The 26,010-nt window shown below is 32.8% G+C and overlaps 1 protein-coding gene across 9 annotated transcripts in view; it reads left to right on the top strand.

Moving 5' to 3' along the window:
* Positions 1-8,405, top strand: part of LOC111055797 (fatty-acid amide hydrolase 2-A) — a 52,672-nt gene extending 44,267 nt beyond the window's left edge. For 8 of the 9 annotated variants that reach the window (XM_022343087.2, XM_022343085.2, XM_022343086.2 and 5 more), the window contains exons 4-11: positions 926-1,143; positions 2,360-2,471; positions 3,206-3,369; positions 4,271-4,417; positions 5,292-5,396; positions 6,049-6,216; positions 7,348-7,530; positions 7,939-8,391. In XM_022343087.2, the coding sequence (XP_022198779.1) occupies positions 926-1,143; positions 2,360-2,471; positions 3,206-3,369; positions 4,271-4,417; positions 5,292-5,396; positions 6,049-6,216; positions 7,348-7,530; positions 7,939-8,031 (1,190 nt within the window). In that variant the 3' untranslated portion in view covers positions 8,032-8,391. Of the gene's footprint in view, positions 1-925; positions 1,144-2,359; positions 2,472-3,205; positions 3,370-4,270; positions 4,418-5,291; positions 5,397-6,048; positions 6,217-7,347; positions 7,531-7,938 lie in introns of all 9 variants that reach the window. The other variant, XM_039436257.1, reaches the window with a different exon arrangement.
* Positions 8,406-26,010: the final 17,605 nt, after the last annotated feature.

The raw sequence follows: 26,010 nt of genomic DNA, 5'->3' as shown, positions 1-26,010 counted from the left end.
CAATTTTTTACATGATTTTGTAGAGAAAGCAGAGAATTTTTATCAGAGAAGAAATGTTAATTGTACAGAATTTCATTTTAGAGATTTTCAGGGATATTTTTTCCTTCAAACTAGTGCTTGATCTCTTTTTAAAAAAATATGGATCAATTGGAAGTTACAAATTTGAAAATATTATTCGGGTATGCATTATATTTGTAAACCTATGCCAGAACATCAGGCCATTCCTAAATTATTTCGTTAATATGCCTGTATGCATAGCCACCTTTAATACAGGCTTATTAGAGGTGGCTATGCTATATGCCTACAATTAATTGAACACAATAAACCTTTAACCTACTTGAACTGTCAACTTGGAGAACTTAGGAAAGATAGGGTGTCATTGTTAACTAGATAGAACCCAATCAATAAATGGATACTGAACAGTAACATTAGCAGAACATTAACATATTTTAATAAATAAGGCCGACTCTATTTTTTGTACTGTATTCATATTTTTCAAAATGATCATTGAATTTCTTTATTGAAATTTAACTTTTTATTCAATTCTCATTTTAATTTGATTATCAACATGTTTACAAATCAAAATAAATTACTATATTATGGAAAGATATAATGTTATGCATTTTCTGATTGACTGCATGTCCTGAACATTTTCCTTCCAAATTTATTCAGATTTACTGAAAGAAAGAAATTTCGATGAATAATCCTATCACCCATGTCCTATCTCAAGATAATGTACTAGATGACTATATACAAAAAAATACAATTCACAACTCTGTTAGATCTTTCAGCACAAGAATATAATTGAAAAAAAAAAACTGTTGGAGCTTTTAGGTAAATATGAATTTACAAACGAAGTTAACCTCGAATTTCAACTACAAGATTATTATATAGAACGATTTGACCGGGAATGCAATTTGTGCAGGTATGAGCAACAACGCAGCTCGTAGCAACGTGAACGAGCACCGAGCTGACGAGGACGCTGATACAGTGAGGCTGATGCGGCAGGCTGGCTTCATCATTCTCTGCGTCACAAATACCCCAGAACTGTGCCTCTGCTGGGAGACCTTCAACAACAAGACTGGCCGCACCAATAACCCCTACAACTTGAAACGATCTCCTGGTGGCTCATCCGGTGGTGAGGTAAATAAATAAATGTTCCAAATTATTAAATATCATCCAGCCCTATACAATGATGAATCAATAATGAATTGAACATTATAAAGTTTCAATTGATATGATGAAAAATCAGTTGATAATTGATAAATAATGTAGATGATAATTTATGTATACAGGCCAGAGGATAGGGCATAGCTCATCAATTCCTTCAAACTAGAACTCGAACTCATGTTGAATGAAAATATATCACAATTGTATAGAAACTTGTACAATAAGTGCTCTTGAAAAACTATATATTTTTAAAAATTTCTTTTGTGTCAGTCTTTGATAGAAAAAAGTACTGTAATAAAAAGTTTTAAACTTTTTGAATACAGTGAACTACTCCACTTATTCAAGTATTTGAAATTATAATGAAGGAACGAACATTTTGTCGTCATCAAATTCTTATAAATAACTTTATGAACGAATGAATAATAATAAGAACTTATTTAAATCAATAAATCAGTTTAGAAGACTAAAGCTGGACAATAATTTCAAAATGGTATTACACAGTACAGAAACATTCAAGTTATATGTAAATTAATTGGTTCAATCAGAATTCCAATGGAAAAATTAAATGATATGCTATATAGGGCTAAACATCATACCCAATTTGTTGAACCAAGTTTTTCCAAGTAAGTGTGTATTACAAATTAATTTGTATGAGCAGCTTAGCAATAAGCTACCCTCTCTATTTTAGTGATTTCACCTACCTTCATTTTTTTTTTTGAAACCCAAGACTCATGTTGAGGCTTGTTCTTCTGATTCTATAATTTTGGCGAGGGTAATAGGCTACTTATAAGCTTCGAAGTTGAATGGATGTTCAGTAGTAGGCTTAGTCAGTTTCAGTACGGTACCGTATTAGTTGATTGGAGAATGAAAAAATTATTATTTGAAAACATGATGATATATGCTTGTTGAAATATTCTTCAAGATATTGGAATTGATGAATATATTAAAATAAATTATTAGGAGATGTTGAATGTTTTCAGACTGTTTTATCTTGAAGGAAGTATAGATTGTAGGTGAAGAGTCAATTCTTCTAGAAACTTCAATTTCATGTTAAATCATTATTAATTCATTATATTTACATACCGGTATTCATTATATTCAAGAAACGCCATTTTATTCATTACGTCCATAGAAAAGTAAATTTCCATTTAATTCAATTAAAAATATTGTTGATTTTTATTCGTTTCAGGCTGCCCTACTGGGAGCGGGAGCGTCAGTTATTGGAATGGCGTCTGATATTGGTGGATCAGCTCGTCTACCTGCTATGTACACTGGTGTATTTGGACATAAACCCACACCAGGTAGGTCTATAGCCTAGCGGAGAATCAACTACATTTTTGAAGTCACTAAAGTAGGCCTATATTTTAATAATAACATAAACTATACATATAGACACTGAGTGCAAACCGCCTCTTTTTGATTTCAAGTTTCCATAGTAAGATTTTATGAAAAAAAGACTTTCAGCATTCCTTATGAAGAATATAACATTGCCTTCCATTCAATCGTTATTGTAGCTCATGTGATATATTGCATAATATCACAGTGGCGCAGCCAAATGGGGGAGTTCCAGGTTACAATCTCCCATGAGCCCAAAAAATATTCCCGGAAATCCAAGATGCACTATACAAAAATGACCTCAAATAATTTGTTTAACTTGAATATTGTTTGCTGGTAATTTTTCGGTCAACCTCCTCCCTCCTCCTATTTCAAAATCCTTGCTAAGTTACTGCTAATGTATTCTACATTTCAGTCGATAGTGGTAATATTTTCAGTCTATAGTCATTTCATTATGAAAATGAATTGCAGCAAATTTCAAGAGCCATGGAAAATGAACAACTAGGTACCATATTTACAGCTATAGCTTACAACATTTCAATGAACTTAATTCTTCAATAAGATATAATAAGTTTTCCCAAACTCAGCTACTCAAATCAAATTGTTTCAACTATATTTTTTAACCATTAAGCTACGCTTTCAACTATTTTTATTGTAAACAATTTTTTAGGATAATATTTACTGTAATATTGTGTTTCAGGATATGTTTCTAACAGAGGTCACGTTCCAACAGCGACTGATAAGCACTGGAACAATTTCTTCACACTGGGTCCCATGTGCAGATTTGCCGAGGACCTTCCTCAACTGTTGAGTTGCATCATCGAAGACCCATTGAAAGTGAACGAACTCAAACTACGGGAACCAGTGAGTGATTTTTTCCACTTTCAGTTGAGAATGTGAAGCCCAATTGACATTTTTATTCTATCAAAGTTTTTAAAAAGGAATCCTATTTCTATTATGAAATTCTCTTTGAACTGTCAGCATTCCTTATAAGAAAAATCTATGCTTTTCAATAAACAAATGCTGACAGTTTGAAGTGAATCTAACTAGAGCGTTATAGCGTATATTATGGTATTTTTGTGTGTTTTGTCTCCTATCTCAACTAACATTTCAATATTATAGGTATGCGGAATAATGATATTATTTAAAGTACAGTACCTATATAATATTCATAAACTTCGCATTAGACCGTCAATTTTAGCCTACTACAATTCCTATAATATTAATTGAGTGTTACTAACTTTTGAATTATTAATGTTTGATTTCAAATACTAGTACTTTTATTGTATTTTTGAAGAAAATAAATTTGATTGATTTTAAATAGGGGTATGCGGAATTATATCTTCACTATCTGTAGTATATAATTTTGTTTCTTGAGCTGCACGTGAATCTTTGCTGGAACCAAAACAGGGAGCCTACATATTTAATAGAAATTCAAAAAATTGAAAAAATTAGAAGAGAAAAAGTATTTGACTTAGTTGGTTCAAAAAATGTTGTATTTTTTCTATTGATGGTTTGTTTATAATGAATGGATAAGTGATAATGCCGCTGTATGAAATGAATGTAGGTCTATGGGCCTACTTGATTATAAGGGCAAAGGAACAAAACATTTCCAGTTTAAGTCTGGTAGGTACCATACTGACATGAAATCCAATTCATAAATAGATAATTCAATAAATAACTCTTTAATAGGCTGAATAACTCTTCAATAATAAATACTACAGTTCTGTAATATATTTTAACCTATTTTATTTGATTTTCTCAGGTTGATCTGAAAAAAGTGAAAATATTTTATGCGGAGGATGAGGGACCTAACTCAATCACATCAGACAGAATGTGTACAGAAATGAGAGATGCATTGAGAAGAGCAGTACATCATTTGAAAGTAAAATACGGAATAGAAGCAAAAAAGGTATGCAAACTAGACTATAACCATTATTTCCTATTAGATTTCGAATGAGATAGGCGATAGCCTATTACATGCAATTACATAAATGATTGAAGCTACCTACTCATTCCAAAACATAATAGGCCTAAGACTACTTTCGTTGGAATTGCAAAAAGTTTTATTTTGTTACACACAATAGGCTTTCCTTGGATGGAAAATGGACGGGATTTGTTAGGGATATCTCCGTTTATTTTCAAAATTATTTTACAATATTGAATTGGGGAATAATTAATGGAAATCACTTGTTTCTATTTGTCTATTGAGCTTTTTATCACTACAGTAGGTGCACTATGTATGACAATATGAGTGACTAAGACAACAAAACTATAGCCGGCATATTAAACCTATTTTATTCTACAATATTCTTTGTGACGTGTTCTAAAGACATTTTTCTCATCACATATTGTCATATTTATTAAAGTAACCTTTTATTTAAAACATTTTAAAGAACTAGTTTCGACCTTTGGCCATTTTCGAATGAATAAACATATTTTTTTATTGTGTTTTTTATAAATTTTTAAAAAAGTAGCCCAAAAAAGTACAATTGAAGTGATTTTATTGTCATATTTGTATGAAATCTCTCCCTCGATATTAATTGTTCTAATTCTATTTCTAATTCTTCTACTTACATAATACGAATCAAAATCTAGCTCTCTAAATTGACTATTCAGCAATCTGCGTCCTAAACTCCCCAATATTGATATTGATGCATTCAATAGAAGAGTCTTTTAGTCATGAAAAATTATAATTAGGCTACTAATTATTGAATTTACTAAAAAATTGAATGAGACATACTAAACTTTTTTTTTATTACGGTGCTCAATGTCTCTTGTAACAGGTACATATAAAGGGCTTGGAAGACTCTCTGGAATTGAGCGCTATGATTATGCTGAGGATGAGAGGCATTCCAAATGTATTTCAGAAGTCAGAGAATGATCCCGATGTGAGTACAATTATTTATATATTGTAATTTATTCACTTCCCATCAATTACCTTCTCATTCCAATAATATTATTCTGTCATTCATTTATACTGTATAATAGGAACCGTATTATTCATTCTAGTAGTAATGGGTACCGCATCTTGTCTTTACACATGCTTGGATGAGAATTGAATGGGTAGTAGCATAGCCACCTCTAATACACCTGTCTTAGAGGTGGCTATGGTAGTAGTCAATAGGCGAGAGTATAGTTCACAGAACTATTAATAATCTGAAATGTATTGAATTTTATTGATAAGAAACACTGTATACATGTGAATATAGGTGTGTCATAATACTGTAGAAGTGAATATTCTCTAGGTAGGTTACAAACATGGCAATGTGGAAAAATAATTTGAATAAAAACAGAAAAGTGAGCAAAAAAGCTAATTTTGATACAGTAGGCCTACCAATTTCTACAAAATGTCTTATCCTGACTGTACTAAAAGGTAGACTTATTTTCAAATATTGGTAGGCTATGCTCTATAGAGCATAGGATAAACTCTATACAATATAGGAGTATAAGCTTATACTCCTCATTGTGATGTACCGTAATTGGATTTTGCATTGCTAATAAATTGTTCATGGAAATATGCTTTCATTCTACTTTTAATAGGAGTGGAACAGTGTAACTCTCGAAGTTCTGAAGAGGATAGCATGCCTTTCTTCTGCAACTCTCCCTAGTATACTGTATGCACCCGCCAAATGCGTAGCTGACAGAGTATCTGATGATTACTACAAAACAATGCTTCTGAGGAAACGAGACATCATGGACCAATTCCAGGTAATGATAATCAGTTACCCCGGCAATCAAGTGAAATTTCGGATATAAAAGAAACAATGAAATGTAAAATTCCCTTGCCGTCCAAGTGATTGTTAGAATATGATCAAGTCTTGAATTAGAGAAACTGAATTTTGACCTTGATAACAAAAACAACAAAAGTTCGGCACTCACCATTGAAACAATATTTAAACTTGGACTCTTCAGAAACGCTCACATACGATTTAATAAAACTCACTATACTTGAACTCACACGCACAAATTATTTCCTGATTCTATTCCTGCTAACTCTATAAAATTTGGTTTCCTATTCAACTAGATATAAATTACTGATAACTGAAAACTTAACAATTTGTCCCTCTGAATGTAAAACAGATCCATTCAGAGGACTGAGGCTCGCCCACCGTTACATGTTTTCCTGGTTACGTCTCAATTCGAACTGTAGCATTTTCATTGAAAATTATTCTCCCTCCACGAGCATTGAGCATACTGTAACTTCCAGTGGAAAAGCCAAAGCTGCAAAATGTCAATGCTCGTACAATTTTCAAATATAGTGTTTTTTTTGACATGGAATTGAAACTGTATTTGAAAAATGCACGAAAATTGCTTTAATTCTGACAACTAAGCAACAAGTTAGCAAATTCAATAAAAGCATGGTCAATTATTCTCACACTATAACTCAAAGTACGAATCAAAGTTCATTCCAGTTCAAAAACCTGAAAAATAATATAAGATACACAAATCAACTACAATAATACCCACTCAATATTCACACTATTACAATAGGATGAATATTTCCTATTTATATATTATTATTATGATAAAACATAATATTGTTGGAGGCAAACAGTTATTCAAACTGTTTTATCACATCTTCACTTCCCTTCTGATTATTAATTTGATGACTTGCTCAATACCAAACTATGCTACCTCAATCATCCTCAAAAATGAATGTAACATTCAAGTAACCATATTCTCGATTCTCTCTTTTATGCTTCCCATTACATTATATTTGTGTCACGAGTCCAATTATTATAGGATAGCTTCCTTGTGCCTCCAAATGTGCAGAATAAATAAAACTACTGTACGGTACTCATATTATGAAATTTATTATGACACTTTTTTATTCTACAGGAGCTTCTTGGAAGTACTGGAGTTTTCCTATACCCCACATTTCCTTATCCAGCTCAAAATCATTATCAGATCTTCTACAATCTGATGAATACAAGCTACCTTGCAATATACAATGTTCTGGAGATGCCGGTCACTGCATGTCCGCTTGGTCTGAATCACGAGGGTCTTCCAATGGGAATTCAGGTTTGTTGAGTTCCCTAAATTTTATCATCTTGAAAAAGTCTATTCTATGAAATATTTTTAAAAATAAATTGTTCGTTTACTAATGTACTGAACAAGGTAGATACAGCGTCCAAATGGTGTAGTTTTTCTGTATGTGATATACCTAAATCGTTGCTTCACCTTTGAACATTTGACATCCATTTCAAATATGATTTATTGATTCCTCCTTCCGATCAGTTATATTTGATTATGAGTTGTAGGCAACAGCAGTTTACTAGAACGTCTAATGTCACAGTATTATTGTGATTCTGTTGATAAGATTCAAAATACATGTTGAATTGTAGGCAACCACATTTTACTATAAAGTCTAATATCCCAGTGTTGTGGTTCTGTGGATAAGATTAATTTGAATTTTTATTACTTTGACAGGTGGTTGGTTGGCAAGGACAGGACCGTTTGACAATAGCAGTGAGTCAGGCTCTAGAAAAAGAATTTGGTGGATGGATTCCTCCTCCAGAATAAAGCAAATATTGTGTTGTAGAATATTATAATATATTCACATTCCATTCGTGGAGCATAAACCTTTAAGTTGTGAATGTAGGAGGTGCTACTGTAAATAATGATTCAAAATAACTGTGAAATGTCGTTTAGTACAAGAGTATAGGAAGCTTCAGAGTATAAATGATAAGTGTATAGCCTAACTATAATTTTTGTAAGAATAGACACACGATACATCACATTCTAGAATAAGTACTTCATTCGATATTTTGTAAGTTATTTAAATGTTTGTACGAGCCATTCCAGTTTTTAATATTATATGAGATAATTTATGTTTTGTATTATGACTTTTATAAAGTTGTGATTGATGTTGTATATTATGTATGTCAATGTTCAAATATGTTTTTTTTATTTTTTACCTGTCAATAATCAGAATTAGCTATTTATGTATTAAGAGCATAATGCGCAACTTCATCGCTCGCGCAAAACAGTTATCACGCGACGGGAAGCGGAGTGTGATAATTTTGCAAGAGCGATAAAGAAGCATTACGTGCGTATTACTTACACAATTTTTTTACAACTGCACAAACCTGTTAAATTACTTATATATAAGTGGAGTTACAATTACCGACTTTTTAGGTTAAGATCTGACGTTTTGGCGAGCTGCTTACCATCATCTGATTGGCGAGCGTGAAGAAACTCTTCTGTGCATGCTTGAATGATTTGCGAGTGTAAAGAAAATTTTTCTACAACTGTGTGTAAAGAAAGAATTTACACACTCAATTCTCCTTGTAAAACAGCTTATTTCTGAGGAGAATCTACTTTTAAAAAATCAATTTTACGAAAATCGATGTACATATGTAACTGGATTTGGAAGATCAATATGATAATGTGTTCTATCACAATTTAATCACAGAAATGTTTAAGTGAAAACGTTGGGCGCAAACCTTCTGCCATGAGGAGACAAATAAATTTATGAAAAGCTTGATAGCTTGAATAGTGATCTGATATTTGTTACTCGTTTTTAGTCTAAGACATAATATGTCCTAGACTAATTTTTAATGTTTCTTCAATCGGCAGGAAAACTTTGGTTTTTCAAAGTTATCTTACTCCCTTATTTTGGGGTATTTTCAGAAATAAAGATAAATATCCTACCAAATTTCCCACACGAATACAGTGTAAGTTGTATTATAATAGGGAGTAAGATAACTTTGAAAAACCAAAGTTTTCCTGCCGATTGAAGAAACATTAAAAATTAGTCTAGGACATATTATGTCTTAGACTAAAAACGAGTAACAAATATCAGATCACTATTCAAGCTATCAAGCTTTTCATAAATTTATTTGTCTCCTCGTGGCAGAAGGTTTGCGCCCAACGTTTTCACTTAAACATTTCTGTGATTAAATTGTGATAGAACACATTATCATATTGATCTTCCAAATCCAGTTACATATGTACATTGATTTTCGTAAAATTGATTTTTTACCTTTCCTATGAATTCTAACAGGTTCAGCACAACTTCTTAAATAACATTATGTTTGATTCAACAGAATTCATAAGGACGACAAAACATCGAACAACAAAAAAACACTTTCTGAGTAACTGGCTTTAACAAAGCTTCACGAAATACAGTACGATAATTTAGAATAGTTGGTACAATGGTTATGCTTTCCGCATTATGGCAACACTGAGGATTTAGCTCAGCGACTAAAATCGACAGGCCATGATTATGTTAATCTTACTCATGATACAAAGTATCGAACTGCTTTGTACTATGATACATGGTTTTCATTCCGTATAATTCTTTAATAAGAATAAAACAAGATTCCGGTTTCAAAAGCATCAAAGTCGCCAGGCTGGTCTGAACTATTCATGACTTTTTCAGTATGCATTATCCACTCAGCAGTTCTAATACACAGACATCACTACTTGGAATGGCATGACATTTTCTATTCTTTCAATTCCTATTATTACCATAGATCGATTCAGATCAGCACAATGTTTATACTGTATGTTCATAATAGATTTTTCTGATTGTTAAAAAGAAATAGTCAATAATTGCTGGGAATTTAAAGTGATATTCAACGATTTGAACCTGATAAATTGGATTGTTGAATGACAATTGAGATTCAGTGAATTTTACTGTAAAACATTCCTTTTCCTCCTATTTTATTTTGGATAAGATTTATGATTTCATATTTGGATTCATCTTTTCATAGTTCAATATTTTTTTGGAAAACTAGAACTTTTAAAAATTAAAAATGTTTATGTTTAAACTTCTCAGGTGTTCAAAAACTTCTTGAAACCTTTGCCTGTCCCTTTGTGAGGCAGGAGTATTATTATCTTAGTACGTACTATATAATCATATGATAATGGAAAGCTATATTAAAAACAGCTATAACTCCCTTGTTTTTGGGTATTTTTGAAAATGGGACATACGCTTTAAAGAATTTGGGGTCACTGAATCCAAATGCGAAATCATAAATCTTCTATCTATATTTTTAAGGAAGTTAGACTTTGAGAAAAAGTGATGAGCCATACTTTGAGCAAACGTTGGCGTAGTTGTTAGATCTGTCAGCTTATTCGTAAGATCCCCATGTGAAAGCACAGGAGAGCTGCTAATTAATATGAAATATGATCTTCAGTAATATGATCTTCCAGGAGCGAGGACTCTGCCATGTGAAACAACTGGCCTTACAAAGTTCTTTAAAGTTCTTCTTTACAAACTGAAAAATCATCATAAAACAGTTGTTTTGTGAGGAGTGAGCGATAATCTACTTTAAGCTCGCCAGCTGTTCTTTACGCTGGCTAACCGCAGCGCATGTGCAGTAGGCTACATTTTAGAAAAATGCAATTCCAATAAGTTCATGTCCCTACTTTTTCGCTCCACTTTCAACAGTCATAGTGTCAAAGTCTCGTAGAGCATTGCCTCTCACGCTGAAGGTTCCAGGTTCAAATCACGATCCTACCAATTTCTTTTGCAGATGATACTAATTGTTTTATTTTATTCGGATAATAAATCATTATGATTAGATAGACTAATTAAATTGTATCATTCTATTATTATCACATTGATTTATCAAAAAAGTTGGATAAATTATTTAAAAAAAACTGTTTATTGTATTGGAATTCAATACTGCAGTTGTGGAAAAAAATTTTGTATGTAATTCAAGTGGAAAGCTTCTTTATCGCTCTCGTCAAAATTACCACACTCTGCTACGCGTCACGTAGTAACTGTTTTGACTCGAGCTATAAAGTCGCGTTTTACACTCTTAATACATAAATAACTATTATCAGGATGGATGGGGAGCATTGATGTTATTTCCAGGGCATGCTGACAGTTTAAAATGAATTTGACTATAGGAACTGAAGAGGAACTCTTTCTCTTCGAGAGAAACTGCGATGAGGGAACAATATTCCTGAGGGAGAAAATGACTGAAGTAAAAAAGTTTTATAGCTCCATCAAGGTATTATTTTTGAAATATTGTTACTCAGTAATCATTAAGGATAAGGAGTTGTGGATGATTTCATTCCATTTCAAATTTAATTCGATGAAATGATAAAAATGATTTCTTCCACAGAATGCAAGATTGAAAAAGTAAAATCATCACTTTTGTTGATGCAGTGAATTCGAGTGGTGAAATTGGCATCTTTGATTTCACAAGACTTTGCAAATCTTGGACTTTATTCGGCTAACTGTTGTGGTAAGCATTCGATGGATCATCCAATATTAATATTAGTGGATTGATTTTACAAAGACTTGCAGGTCAGGATCTCCAGGATTCAAATTCTTGCAGTCTGCAGTCACAGTGAAAAAAGTCCTGTACAAAGAAGGCTAGAGAAGTATTGCCTCCTTTAATTCAAAAACTTGAAGGAAAATTATCTCTTAAGTTATTGTGAAGATTTTCTACAAAGAGTTGCATAATTATCTTAAAGTTGATGAAAACTCTGATTTAACCGTCCAGTTGATTGTAAACAGTAAAAGGTGTATTAGATAGTTTTCTATGCAAAATTTTATCAAAAAGTCTCATTTAATAGCAACTGTAGCTGCTATTCAATATTTGAATGCACTAACAGTTCAATATCAATATTATTGACCGAGCGAAGTGAGGTCTAAGATTCAAGTCGTCGGTTTGGCATTTCTCTTAATGTTCAAATGTTTAAATGTTTAAATGTTTAAATGTTTAAATGTTTAAATGTTTAAATGTTTAAATGTTTAAATGTTTAAATGTTTTAATGTTTAAATGTTTAAATGTTTAATGTTTAAATGTTTAAATGTTTAAATGTTTAAATGTTCAAATGTTTAAATGTTTAAATGTTTAAATGTTTAAATGTTTAATGTTTAAATGTTTAAATGTTTAAATGTTTAAATGTTTAAATGTTAAATGTTTAAATGTTTAAATGTTTAAATGTTTAAATGTTTAAATGTTTAAATGTTTAAATGTTAAATGTTTAAATGTTTAATGTTTAAATGTTTAAATGTTTAAATGTTTAAATGTTTAAATGTTTAAATGTTTAAATGTTTAAATGTTTAAATGTTTAAATGTTTAAATGTTTAAATGTTTAAATGTTGTCACGTTACTTTTGGTGGAATAACGCTTAGCCTCTTGCTTGGCGTCAATCGGTAGAGCATGAGAGTTAGCTTAATAACTATAAAATCTGGTCGTGGTTTTCTAGGATATAATCTCACTAAAATCTTAATAGGCTCAGACAGGAGCTTTCGCAATAATATAATACTGATAATTTATGAAAAAAAAAAAAAAAAAAAAAAATATATATATATATATATATATATATATATATATTATATATATATATATATATAGATATATATATAGATATAATTTATATCCTATGGTATTGAGGAATAAAATGAATGGTACACCATGAAAAATTTGATACATATATTAAACAAATAATCTCAAAATTTAGGTCAAAGAAAAATATATAGAGCAACAAAAATATATGATGAAACAAGAAACGAAATCAAATAAAATATCACAGATTGATACTATTTTCTAGTTCTATAGCACGAAACTTTACCATGTGCTTTCATTTCATTGATCATATGCATTTATCTGCATGCTGTTGCTTGTTGATTTGGATAATCCTATTTCATATATAAATTAACTTCCCAAATCAGAACATGATAAATTGACAAATCAATAATCAAATATATATTAATTCCTACGGTTTCTAATAAATAAATAATAAATAAATAAATAAATAAATAAATAAATAAATATATATATATATAATATATATATATATATATCTCAGGGTGCAAGACTCGGCACCTGACAGAAATAGATAGATCAATTTATCTAATGAACCAGAGCTACATTATATTATCACAAATTACCTTATAGAAACAATGATCATGTGAACATTTGTATTATTTGCTTAGAACTTAGTATTCCTTTTAATTTGTGTATCTTTTGATATATGAATTGAATCGTTACTATTCAATAAAATATTTCTTATACCATTTTAAAACTTGTGCAAGTATTTTTATTAATTTCTTAATTTTTAAAACCTTTTCGACGAGCTAGCTTTTATTTCTTATTTCATTCAAAGCACTGAGGGCGCCCTATCACTATTTCAAATATTATTCACTCACGTGCTGGATTTTCTATAAGTTGCTGATGGCGATCCAAACTCCTGGTAGTCCTGGATTACTGGTGGCCGAAGTCGTCTCTTCCAAGGGATTAAAAATATTTAAATGACTTTTGCTTTACTATAGCATCACAAAGTCTTATGAAAAATTAATAATTCGATTTAACTTTAAGTTATTAAAAAGGTACAGTAAGATATTGCGCTCTATAATTTTTGGTGACATCTCATGGTGGTCGTTGGCAGGCAAGTGTCGAAGTTCTATTTTCTAATTTACAATTTTCATTTCCGATTTCCAAATTTACATAAAATTTAAATAATCTTTTCCTCCGCCATTCATGGCTCAAATAGACCGTACCAAACTATTAAATTATTACTTATGTTACATCTTTAATAATTTATTTGCCTTCGGGCCATATCCAAAACATAAACTGTACAACAATAACTCATAAATTCTTATCATTTGTAGAAATATATTTGAATCGGCTCACTATTGCCGCCTATCAATTGCTACCATTTGATTGGTGCATGCAAATTATTATAGTATTCATGCGCCTAGGAACCTCCTACTTCCTTAATACATTTAATTATTTTTGTCTGGGTTTTTTAATACGTTTTTTACATGCAAAGTAATTTTTTACAGATTATAGGTTGTTTCTCATATTACAATAATTAGCCACGTTATGCGACTCGGTCGATCATTAGGTCGCCGATCAGTAGATGTTTTACGCCTAACCTCAACTTTTCAATATTTTATGTAATATTATGTAGGTAGCAAAAATTATTTTCATTTCTATTCGGCTGTTGTACAATTTAGCCATGATGCCTGATATTATCTAATCTTTAACATTATCATCTTTGGCGATATTAGCCTATTATTTCACTTAGACCTATAAATTTCTTCAAATAGGAATTTTTATTTATCTATTCGGATTTCGAACGTTACAATATTTTGTGAGTAAACTTTATAATTCAACTTATTCTGGTTGATCGAACAATCAGCTGATTCGTTAGGTGTTGATTCAAATAACTATCGATTCATCCTAGATCGATTGATTCATTTTAAAACATAAACAAACAATTCTAACCTCAAATGTACATGCAAACTTTTATTTTTTATGATCTGCCAATAATAAATAAGCCGCTTTATAATTTTTAATTCTGCCAATGGATTCTCATTATTGTTGAATTACAATTATGCATATTTTTCTTATCGCTTTAGATAATATGATTACTCTTTATCACTAATAACATTCGATTTCACTTGAGTGGTACTTTGACTAGGCTATCTTTCCTTTCAATTTTATAATTCCATTGAAGCTCAATAGTTTATTTCAAAAATATTTTGTGGTGCCAAAATACCACGTGACAGCACTTAAGAAGTTCATGTGGTAAGGGCTTGCTAGTTGCCATGGTAATATTAGAAAGAGTTTCTAACCTTGTTTCTTGATGGATGATCTCTGCGTTGACGGAAGGACTTACTGCAGTAGAGTCCTCATCCGGGTCTTCCTCCTCGTCCGACGATGGGCTGCGGAAAGTTCTGCAAGCGTCGTATCAAGTGATGTCTTGTCTGCTTGCCAGCGTGTAGTTGGAGTTGAGTTGTCCGTGTAGGGTTGTAGAACCACAGATAAAGAGTTGAAACTCACGTTTTTCGGCACTCGAGAACGTAGGTCGCGAAAAAGTTAATTGAACTTTTACCGAAAAAACTTCTGTAGTCCCTGTGCATCGGGCGCCAGATAAGATAAACGAACGCGCAACTCACTTTTTAAAAAGATTTATTTAACAAATAAAACACGTACATAATGGCAGCATGACTATTGGTAACGGAATGACACGAGAAATAATCTTACAGAGGTTTAAATAGTAGTACAAAGTGCTTACTCTACAGTTCCTAAATCTATTGTCTTATATATGATAAAATATTTCTATATTTATCCATCTATTATCTATATCTATATATATATATATTATATATATATATATATATATGATAAAATGAAGGAAAGAATAGGCTTGAATATGTATGGGATAGGAATTCATGAATCATCACGTCTGAATACTAACTTATGAATTTCTTGAATTTTCATTAAAGTACATGAAGCATTCAGTATTTTAATTTTTTGAGACTGATTCATCTCACCTCAATCTATTATAGAGTGTGAAAGATTACAATACTTATTAGTACTCTATTATAGTCAACTGTACGAAAATAGTCCAATGGAAATTGGAACAGATTAGTCCCCCCTTCACCCCCTAATGCCCATAGAAACGTTGCCAATTCGTCGAGGGTATTATGAAAATATTAATAAAATAGCCGTCAGGCTCGCTTCGCTCGCCATATCCGTCTAGCCAGAAGGCTCCGCCCCCTGGACCCCCGACTGAATCGTCCAAATATGAGATCAGCGGGCTCGCTTCGCTCGCCTGCATGTAGACCTCAGCGGAACCTCTGTACCGAATTTGAACGTATGTCAATTTGATCTCGAAAAACACCTGTTACTATATCGGCGTATCTTTGGCGAACAAAATTCTTCCACCTCAGCTAAACCTGTGTACTGAATTTTTTTTAATATATTTCCATCAATTATTGAAAAAGGAGAGGTAACGCAGAAAAGCTGAGGAAACGCTAATTTTGGGCGTATCTTTGGCGTTATTTCAAATTCCTTCTAACACAACATTATTGCACCCCAGCTGAGCTTCTGTAGTAAAATTGAACATTTTCTGTTTATTTATTCTCGATAAAGCTGAGAAAACGCTAAAATACGCAGATTTTGGGCGTAAGTTATCTTTGGAAATTTTTCCAAATTCATTCTTATTGCGCCTCTAAAGGGCCAACTGAACACACCTACCAAATTTGAAATGTTATGTCATATTTTTATCATATGTTAGGACGATCCAGTCGGGGGTCCAGACTAAACGTCTGGCTAATCGGATATGGCGAGCGAAACGAGCCTGACGGCTAGTAATATAATATTCCCAGGAATAGCTCTGATTGAAGTAGCAGTGCCCAATCAATTTTTCCGCAATAAATCAGGACCTCCTAAATAGGTATTTAGGAGGTACTGGATAAATTGGTATTTAGGAGGTCCTGGATAAATGCATTCCAATCTTCAACTTGGTGCCAACCTAACAAAGTCAACTCAACTTAATGCCAACCTGACAAAATTTTTAATTTAGTTACCAGAACAACTGTTTCGAAGAGGTACTCTCTCTAGATTATAGTTCTATATTAACATAAATGGTATGGACATTCCAATTATAATTTTAAGATATTGGAATAAGAAGAATATACATGCTAAAAGACGAACTTTAAACCCTTCAAAACCACCCTTAGAGTTAGAATATCGCTAAAAGATTTCTTAGTGCGCCTCTAAAGGGCCAACTGAACATACCTACCAAATTTGAACGTTTTTGGTCCGGTAGATTTTTAGTTCTGCGAGTGAGTGAATGAGTGAGTGAGTGAGTGAGTGAGTGAGTGAGTCAGTCAGTCAGTCAGTCAGTCAGTCAGTGAGTGAGTGCCATTTCGCTTTTATATAATATATAGATAGATATAGATATAGAATATAGATATAGATTCACATTTTTATAAAATCAGCTGTGGTCGATGTTGAACAACTCTTATTTGGCAAGGTTGAACTCATCTTCAGTGAACGTTAAGTTCATCAGTCGTGGAGTTATAGCAGTTATTTTGGTTTCGTATTCATATCTCCTGAACTCCTGATGGAATTACATCAGTTTGAATCTAATTATATACTGTAGCCTAGAAGTTTGCGATTTTTCTACCATCTAGAAACTGGACTATTCATTGATAATTAACAAGCATCTGAATTATAAGTGGAAACAAGTTGTTAATACTCCCTAGATTTTGGCCGCAAGCAGTATAGCTTCTATGTTGGCCATTTGCTTGAGCAGATAGGGAAGCTAGAGCGCTCCATGAATCGGTGGAAAGTTATGCGGGCAAGTCAACTTCCAGAACATTTTAATTCTATGAGAAACTTTTTGATTGGACATTTAAAAGTGAGTCCGGTAGCTCTCACGAGCAACTTTCCAGGGGCGTAATGTAATGAAATTGCCTTCCTTCCTACACTACTTTACTCTCCGCCTTATCAACTTGCCCTCAACTCTTTTCTCTCCTGGAAATTCTCTGTTAAACTTTATTCTCTCTTTCTATCATCTCTCAATATGGGTCGTCCTATTCCTGTCCTGCTTTCCTGATTTCCACGAGAATTTTCTCTTTCAAACTCTCCACAACTTCCTCCCTCTTATTTCTCTCTTCTATTTCTCATTCTCTATTCCGTCTCAATTCTCACACTTTTCTGCTCTCGAACTATACCACCTTGCTGAGACTAAAACTTCTGCTCTTTCACTTCCTCACCCATTCATTCACGAACTCTCACTCTTTTTATCTGAAGCACTCTGTCTTTCTCTCTCACAAACTCTTTCTTTTTCTCTCCACACTTTCCACGAAACTAGTCAATTAAGAATAGGCAATTACCCTACCAGCAAAGATTCATCCCCAATAAAGCACGGCCAGACAATTAAATTATAACGCAAAACTGATAACCGAAAGAAGTTTTCATTCAGATTTATATTCATACCTCTTGTTGATGAGCTCGGCAGAATTCCTTGGGTTGGCTCTCACACCCAAGTTATTCCGGGTCGAGAAGTGGATTCAATTATTAAAGGTTATCCACAAATAAAGTTAAATCGCCCAAGTTTATTATAACAGTAATACGATAAGATTATTTTTTCATAGATGTTTTTACTGCTTTATAAATAGTATTATATTCTAGTTGACCGAGCGAAGTGAGGTCTAAGATTCAAGTCGACGGTTTGGCATTTCTCTTAATGTTTAAATGTTTATATGTTTTTATGTTGAGCATTCACGGCGAAACGCGGTAATAGATTTTCATGAAATTTGACAGGTATGTTCCTTTTTAAATTTATTGCGCGTCGACGTATATACAAGGTTTTTGGAAATTTTGTATTTCAAGGATAATATAAAAGGAAAAAGGAGCCTCCTTCATACGAAAATATTAGAGTAACAATCAGACTATAGAATAATTCATCAGAAATCAGCTGTTTAGTGGACTATAATACTACCCGTTCAAAAACATCGAACATCTTGAAAATGTATCTTTCCATCAACGTTAGTTGTAGACAGTTGACTATAATACTACCCGTTCAAAAACATCGAACATCTTGAAAATGTATCTTTCCATCAACGTTGTAGACAGTTGCAGCCAGACCTGATAACAGCGCTCACACTCACATTCCAGGAAGACACGTCACGGTACGATAGGACAGAATGCTCTATGTTTATTTAGGATTTTCTCTAGAAACTTTAAATTGATAAATTATTTATCAATTTTTGAGAAAACATAACAACAGGTCAATGTAACTTACTGAGCGCGAGGTCTACTGTTCACAGAACTACTAGTTATAGGTGTAATCAACTAATAAATAAATCAATTAATAAATTCTGAGAAACGTTGGATATTATTTTGTAATTGAAAGAAATAATAATCAATTTCAGGTAAAGGAGCATTATTGAAGAAAAGAGCCAGAGCCAGAGTACTGAAGAGTAATAGGCTAAGAAAAGTATAATGAGAGATTCATTCTCCATAAATACAATACAACTTGACACTTGAATAATATGAACCTTGTGTGTAATATTGCTTGATTCATAAACAGAGTGATGAATTCCTGAATTCCTACTACAATCGAACTTAATTCGAAATCAATTTTCTACATTCGTGGACTGGATTGTAGATCAGTGGGTCGATTTATCCCTTCCACTGCATCATAACCTACTATACGTTGCAACAACATCAAATTCTGATCATGTAGATTTTTATCCAGCTATTCAACTTAACCAGCCAGCATTCCATAGTTTTATAATAATTAGGAATACATTAGTATCTCCACCCGCCCCCGCACCGTACAAATAGAGATCAACTTTCCACTCCTCAACTGTATCTAGTGCTTATCATCGGTCATGCTTATCATATTCAGTCACACTTCAATCACTTATCCTGTACTATTAAACGAGCAACTTCTTTATATTGTTTATTATGTTTATATGTTTAGATGTTTAGATGTTTAGATGTTTAGATGTTTATATGTTTAGATGTTTAGATGTTTAGATGTTTAGATGTTTAGATGTTTAGATGTTTAGATGTTTAGATGTTTAGATGTTTAGATGTTTAGATGTTTAGATGTTCAGATGTTCAGATGTTTAGATGTTTAGATGTTTAGATGTTTAGATGTTTAGATATTTATATGTTTGTATTCCTCCGGATTTCGAAAACGGCTCTAACGATTCTCACGAAATTCAGAACATAGTAGGTTTATAATATAAAGATTCGATTACACTAGGTCTCATCCCTGGGAAAACTCGCTGAAGGACATTAAAAGGATAATTATTATTCATCCTTAGGAAAACAGCTGATAATAATTATTTCGTCGTCTGTTGGTGATGGAAGTGAGTGAGCGAGTTCATGTGTGTGGGACCAATACCTACTATTACTTCAGGCCCCACAACTGAAGCTATGATAAACTATGACGTCATCACATGTAGATCGATGATCTACTGGCGATAGGCAAGCGAAATAAGAGCACTGATGCTTGTTATCACATCTGTTATGGTAACCAACAAAAATCCAATTACGAATTCGATTTTCACGTTCTTCCATCTCAATGAATATGGTTCATTTATCATTTTTTTAATAATAGTTTGTGAAAAGTAATGGTAAATTTGGGGTTTTAAATCATGGGAATCTGTTGTTGTGTACCCAATTGTCGCGGGAATTATAACAAGACTCCAAAAGTTTTTGTATTCTCTTTTCCGAGAGATAAAACTTGAAACGAAAATGTAGCCTATACAAGCGATAACAAAAAGAACTTCAATCCTACAAAACAACAGTTTACATGAAGTGTAAAAGAACAGTGTAAATAAAGTGTGAGAGGGGAATTTGATTAAAGTGTGTAAGTACAGTGTAAATAAAATGTGAAATAACAGTGTTAATAAGTTAAAGTGTGTGAAAAAACTGTTGAACTGATAATTGAAAAGTAAAAAATTTCCTGAAATGGTCTTCTTTGATTTGATTCACGTGAAATTAATCAGTATTAAAATTCAACTTTTGTGCAACCGGGCCTTTGTGAGGGAAATTTCTGCATTCCTGTGGGAATTAATCTCAATTTACTGTGATCAGATAGAAAATTTCATGTATGAATGTTATTATAATTTCTTCTTTCGTAATAAATTTTTTATGCTTTTGTACACCAGAGCGAAGCTCGGTCCCCGATATTCGAAGTGAAAAGCGAATCGCCATCAATCAAGTCGGAACAGCTGATCGATGCTGCACTTCTACAACAGGTTCAACAAATGTACCTAGAATACACGCGTCAGATTACAAGCTGAAGGCACCAGGTCAAACATGATAGTTTTGAGAAAAGCGATTTTGAAAGTTTGCATGCTCACTCTAATTATCTGTGTTATATAATAAGATTTGTGTTACTGGTGAAACGCACCAAGTCGATTTAATGCGTTTCTCTTGATCAAGAATGTGTAGTGAGTTTGAATGAAATAACTAAGTCCTCTTAGTGATTTTCTCCTGAAATAAAACAACACAACCTGACTTGATGCTTTTTTGAATCACCTGTATCTCTGGGAATATCAACATCAGAGCTTAGTGCTTTTCACCAGTCGAAACAGCATCGAAAAATGTATCACTTAGTGCAAAAACCTCATTTTGTCCTTTTTTGACTTAATGCATTATGCTTGTAAGAAGACGAAGGTACCTTGGGTTTAACTTCACTTTTATGTTAACAAAAAAAAAAAAAAAGAAAAATTCATCCTACATGAACATATTATAAGAGCAGCATTGGGAAGGCCTCGACTCTATCCTAGTGGGGAAATTTTTCTTGAATTTAAGGTACTTGAATTTATAAGACAGAATTATATGAAAAACATAATTGGCCTACTCCATTTCACTAAAAATAAATCCAATTTTGCGACACACATTTCACCCCATAATACACGTCCTAACAATAGATTCAACACAGAACTCATCTAGCTAACCATATGCAGGCATCAATCCACATATTATTGTAGCTATATTATGAATAAAATTCCAAGCGATTTTTTAGATAAACAAATCACACGTGATTTAATCAAAAGTATCCTATTATATTGAGCGAGCAATTTCTGTATGTATGTATTTTATGTATTTATTTATGTATTGTAATGATCCATCTCTTTTTGCTCCGGAATAGGTAGGTTTTTGTTGAGTTTACTGAGTTTACTTTTGTTGAGAGGATCACCACAGGAGGAATACGTCCACCTTCGCTCACATAAATCCAGAATTTTCTGTGATCCATGAGGGTGATAGGGGGGTCAGGTTCTTCCATAGGTGATATATTACAATCAAGTTTGATTGACAAGCTGAATAAACTGAAAGATAACTTATAGTAACGGTTCCAAGTAAGGAATTGAAATTTAGATTAACTGATTTGAAATAATGGAAATTTATCAACAAATTAATATTATTAATATTCAAGAAATGATGCCAATAAACAAATATAAAATTGATAGTATTATTCAGGATTCATTTGAAATACTGTAATAAAGCATTTCTTGGTAATACTATTAGCATTTTCTTAATGAGAAATGATTAATTTGATTTTAACTTTGTCATATAGTATGTAGTATTCTCGAGGGTTTTTTCGGAGCCTTTGTGATTTTTTATAATAGGTATAATATCTTCTTTAGCATCATTGAATTCAATTGTATATCATTTCGTACTGGACCTGAATTGAAGCATAATCAGTTAACTGCAACTCACTGCCAACACACAAGGAATCTTATGTTGGCAGTGCCAAATATTACATTGATATTATTTACAATTAGCTTGTTACACTCAAGTTACAATCTATTTTTCATTTGTATTGTATACTCTTGTAAAAATATGTATTTGTGATTTTTGGCAATTCAATTCAATGTTCACGACCTTAGGTAATGATTCCACTGACATAGTTTCTGTTTCAAATAAATAGAAATCCCTCTTAGTGGATTAGTAAGACGAAAATACTGCGTTAGCTGTAGTTGCAGGAAGTCCCAGAGGCGGGAAAAACACCTAGAAACTATATCATGCGTGTAGCGTCCGTAAACCGTGAATACTGTACTTCCCATCATATATTTATATAGTTATATTTTGGTAGAAGATGTGACGTATTTCAGCATTATTACACAGTGTAATTTGACTGAGTTAAGGCAGGGACACACTTGACATGCATTGTTCCGATCTGACTCATGTCCGATTTCTGTGGAGGGTTGTTGGTGGAACAGGTCATATGACGAACGGATGAGGCTTGTCGCAATAAAATCTGTTGCCTAATATTATTTGTGGTCGGCCTGTATGACCGGAGTGAGAATAGAACGCTGCATGTCAGGTGTGTCGCTGGCTTTATGAGGATAGAATAGAACAATCTAATTTCTAATAGGTATTTAAATAAGTATAAGTTTTCTCAAGTTTGCTGCAAGCTAGTGAGATGTCTTGCGCTTCCACTACGCTGATGTACTTTCTCATTCATGACGCGCACATTCTCAGAGACAATGCATTCTGTGAGGCGCTGCTCTCTCAGTGACAAAGTGGCGCCACTTGCTCTTCAGGTAATTTAACGAGGAAGCGCCACAGCTGCTGACAAAGAGGAGAAAATGAGATGTAAGCCGAATGAAGAGATGCCAAAGGGCGCCAAGACGTGTCTTAGATTTTGAGCTGAGCGTTTACAATGTCATCAACTCCGCAAGCTACCGCACCCGAGCATTCCTTCTAATAACAAAACAAATTCTTCGTCAGCGCTTGCTAGCACTCAAAATTCTTGGATCACATTATACTTAGAATGATGAACGTCTTGACTTTGAATAACTTCCATTTTATTCCTTGATAGCTGCAATAGTTTGTTTGGTTTGAGTTATGAATCCCTTATTCAGAACATTCTATTCAAATAATATTTATATCGCCTCTAAGAGGCTATAGGCTTTAATTTTGGTGCGAGGTACTACTGTAGGCCTATACTGCCAAAATAGGCCTAGTCGCATTTTGATTTCCATATTTTTTCAGATACAAATAAAGCAAATTTGTTGGTTATTCGACTGAGATCATTTTGAAAAATGCTATCACCATAAGGCCTCTTTCACACGATAGGAGACGTGCAACTTGAACACTGAACAGTGTTCACGTTTTTTGTCAAAGTACATTGAGTCCAATCGTGTCTTTCACATGGTGATCCCGAGCCAGGAAGCGTCTTTTGTTACCGTCTTTTCCCCTCAAGGCAAGCAGAAACCTGTTTTGATCGAGATACTAGCGGACAAATCGCCGCTTTCACATGAGGATCCTATATGCCTCTCCGATCATTACTTTTTCTCAAAATCTATTATTCTTGAAAATAAAGATAGAAAGATAGAATGATTTCGGATTTGGATTCAGCGACCCCAAATTCTACTAAGCATTAGTCCCGTTCTCGAAAATATCTGAAAACAAAGAAGTTATAGCTGTTTAATAGAGCTTTCTATTATCATATAATTTTACTGTAAAAACGAACAGGTACTGTACTATACTGCATGTATGTAGCCTACACTGTATCCGTGTAGGAAATTTGGTGGGATAACTTTGGTGGGAGAAAGATAACTTTGGAAAACCAACGTTTTCCTGCTGATTGGAAATTTGGTGGGTTATTTATCTTGATTTCTGAAAATACCCAAAAATATGGGAGTAAGGCTAGTTACATACACATCGATTTTTGGTCGTACGATATTTTACCGTCACTATGAATTCTATCAGATTAAACGGAACTTGGCAAACATCATATGTTTGAAATCATCTGTTCAATCTAATAGAATTTATAAGGACGGTAAAATATCGTACGACCAAAAATCGATGTGTATGTAACTAGCCTTAGATAACTTTGAAAAACCAACGTTTTCCTGCCGATTGACAAAACAGATAAAAAATTATTCTAAGACATATTATGTCTTAAACTAAAAACGTGTAACAGATATCCAGATCACTATTCAAGCTATCAAGCGTTCCATAAACTTATTTGTCTCCCCATGGCAGTAGGTTTGCGCCCAACTTTTTCACTTGAACATTTCTGTGATAATCATTAAATTGTGATAGAACACATTATCGTATTGATCTTCTAAATCCAGCTACATGTACATTGATTTTCGTAAAATTGTTTTTTTACCGTTCCTATGAATTCTACCAGGTTCAGCACAACTTCTTAAATAACATTATGTTTGATTCTACGGAATTCATAAGGACGGCAAAACATCGAACACCAAAAAATCGCTCTCTGAGTAACTGGCTTTAACAAAACATGGCTTCACGAAATACAGTACGATGATAAATTTAGGATGATTGGTACAATAGTTATGCTTTCCGCATAATGACAACACTGTGCTTGCTCACTCACTTCTCAAGTTGACACTGTCAGTTGTTTACTTGACTTTACTTTTTCAGTATGCATTATCAACTCAGCAGTTCTAACAGTAACACAGACATCAGTTTCGTTTTACTTGGAATGGAATGACATTTTTTATTCTTTCAATTCCTATCCAATTCCATTTTTTATTCTCCCTATTATTACCATAGATCGATTCAGATCAGCACAATGTTTATACTGTATGTTCATGATAGATTTTTCTGATTGTTGCAAATAAATAGTCATTACTGAGAATTTAAAGTGATATTCAACGATTTGAACCTGATAGATTGGATTGATGAATGACAATTGAAATTCAGTGAAGTTTACTGTACAATATTCCTTTTCCTCGTATTTTTTTGGGTGATGAGTGGAGATGATTTCTGATTTCATATTTGGATTCATCTTTAAAAAATTGAAAATGTTTATATTAAAACTTTTCAGGTGTTTAAAAACTTCTTGAAACCTTTGTGAGGTAGGAGTATTATTATCTTAGTACGTTTACTATATAATTATATGATAATGGAAAGCTATATTAAAAACAGCTATAACTCCCTTGTTTTCGGGTATTTTTGAAAATGGGACTTACATCACAAAGAATTTGGGGTCGCTGAATTTAAATCCGGAATCAGAAATCTTCTATCTATACTTTCAAGGAAGTTAGACTTTGAGAAAAAGTGATGAGTCATACTTTGATCAACCGTCAGCTTAATTGTAAGATCCGTCGGCTTAATTGTAAGATCTCCATGTGAAAGCACAGGAGAGCTGCGAAATTTGAAATATTATCTTCCCTAATATGATCTTCAGGAGCCAAGATTCTGCCGTGTGAAACTGGCCTAACTATTTCAATAGGTATAGATTCTGAATAATTTTTTTTATATACCATTTCTATTAGGCCTCTTTCAC

Source organism: Nilaparvata lugens, chromosome 1 (assembly GCF_014356525.2).
Source record: "Nilaparvata lugens isolate BPH chromosome 1, ASM1435652v1, whole genome shotgun sequence".
NCBI classification, from domain to species: domain Eukaryota; kingdom Metazoa; phylum Arthropoda; class Insecta; order Hemiptera; family Delphacidae; genus Nilaparvata; species Nilaparvata lugens.
The sequence above is the reverse complement of the archived record's forward strand: the minus strand, read 5'-3'. Positions and strand labels throughout refer to the sequence as shown.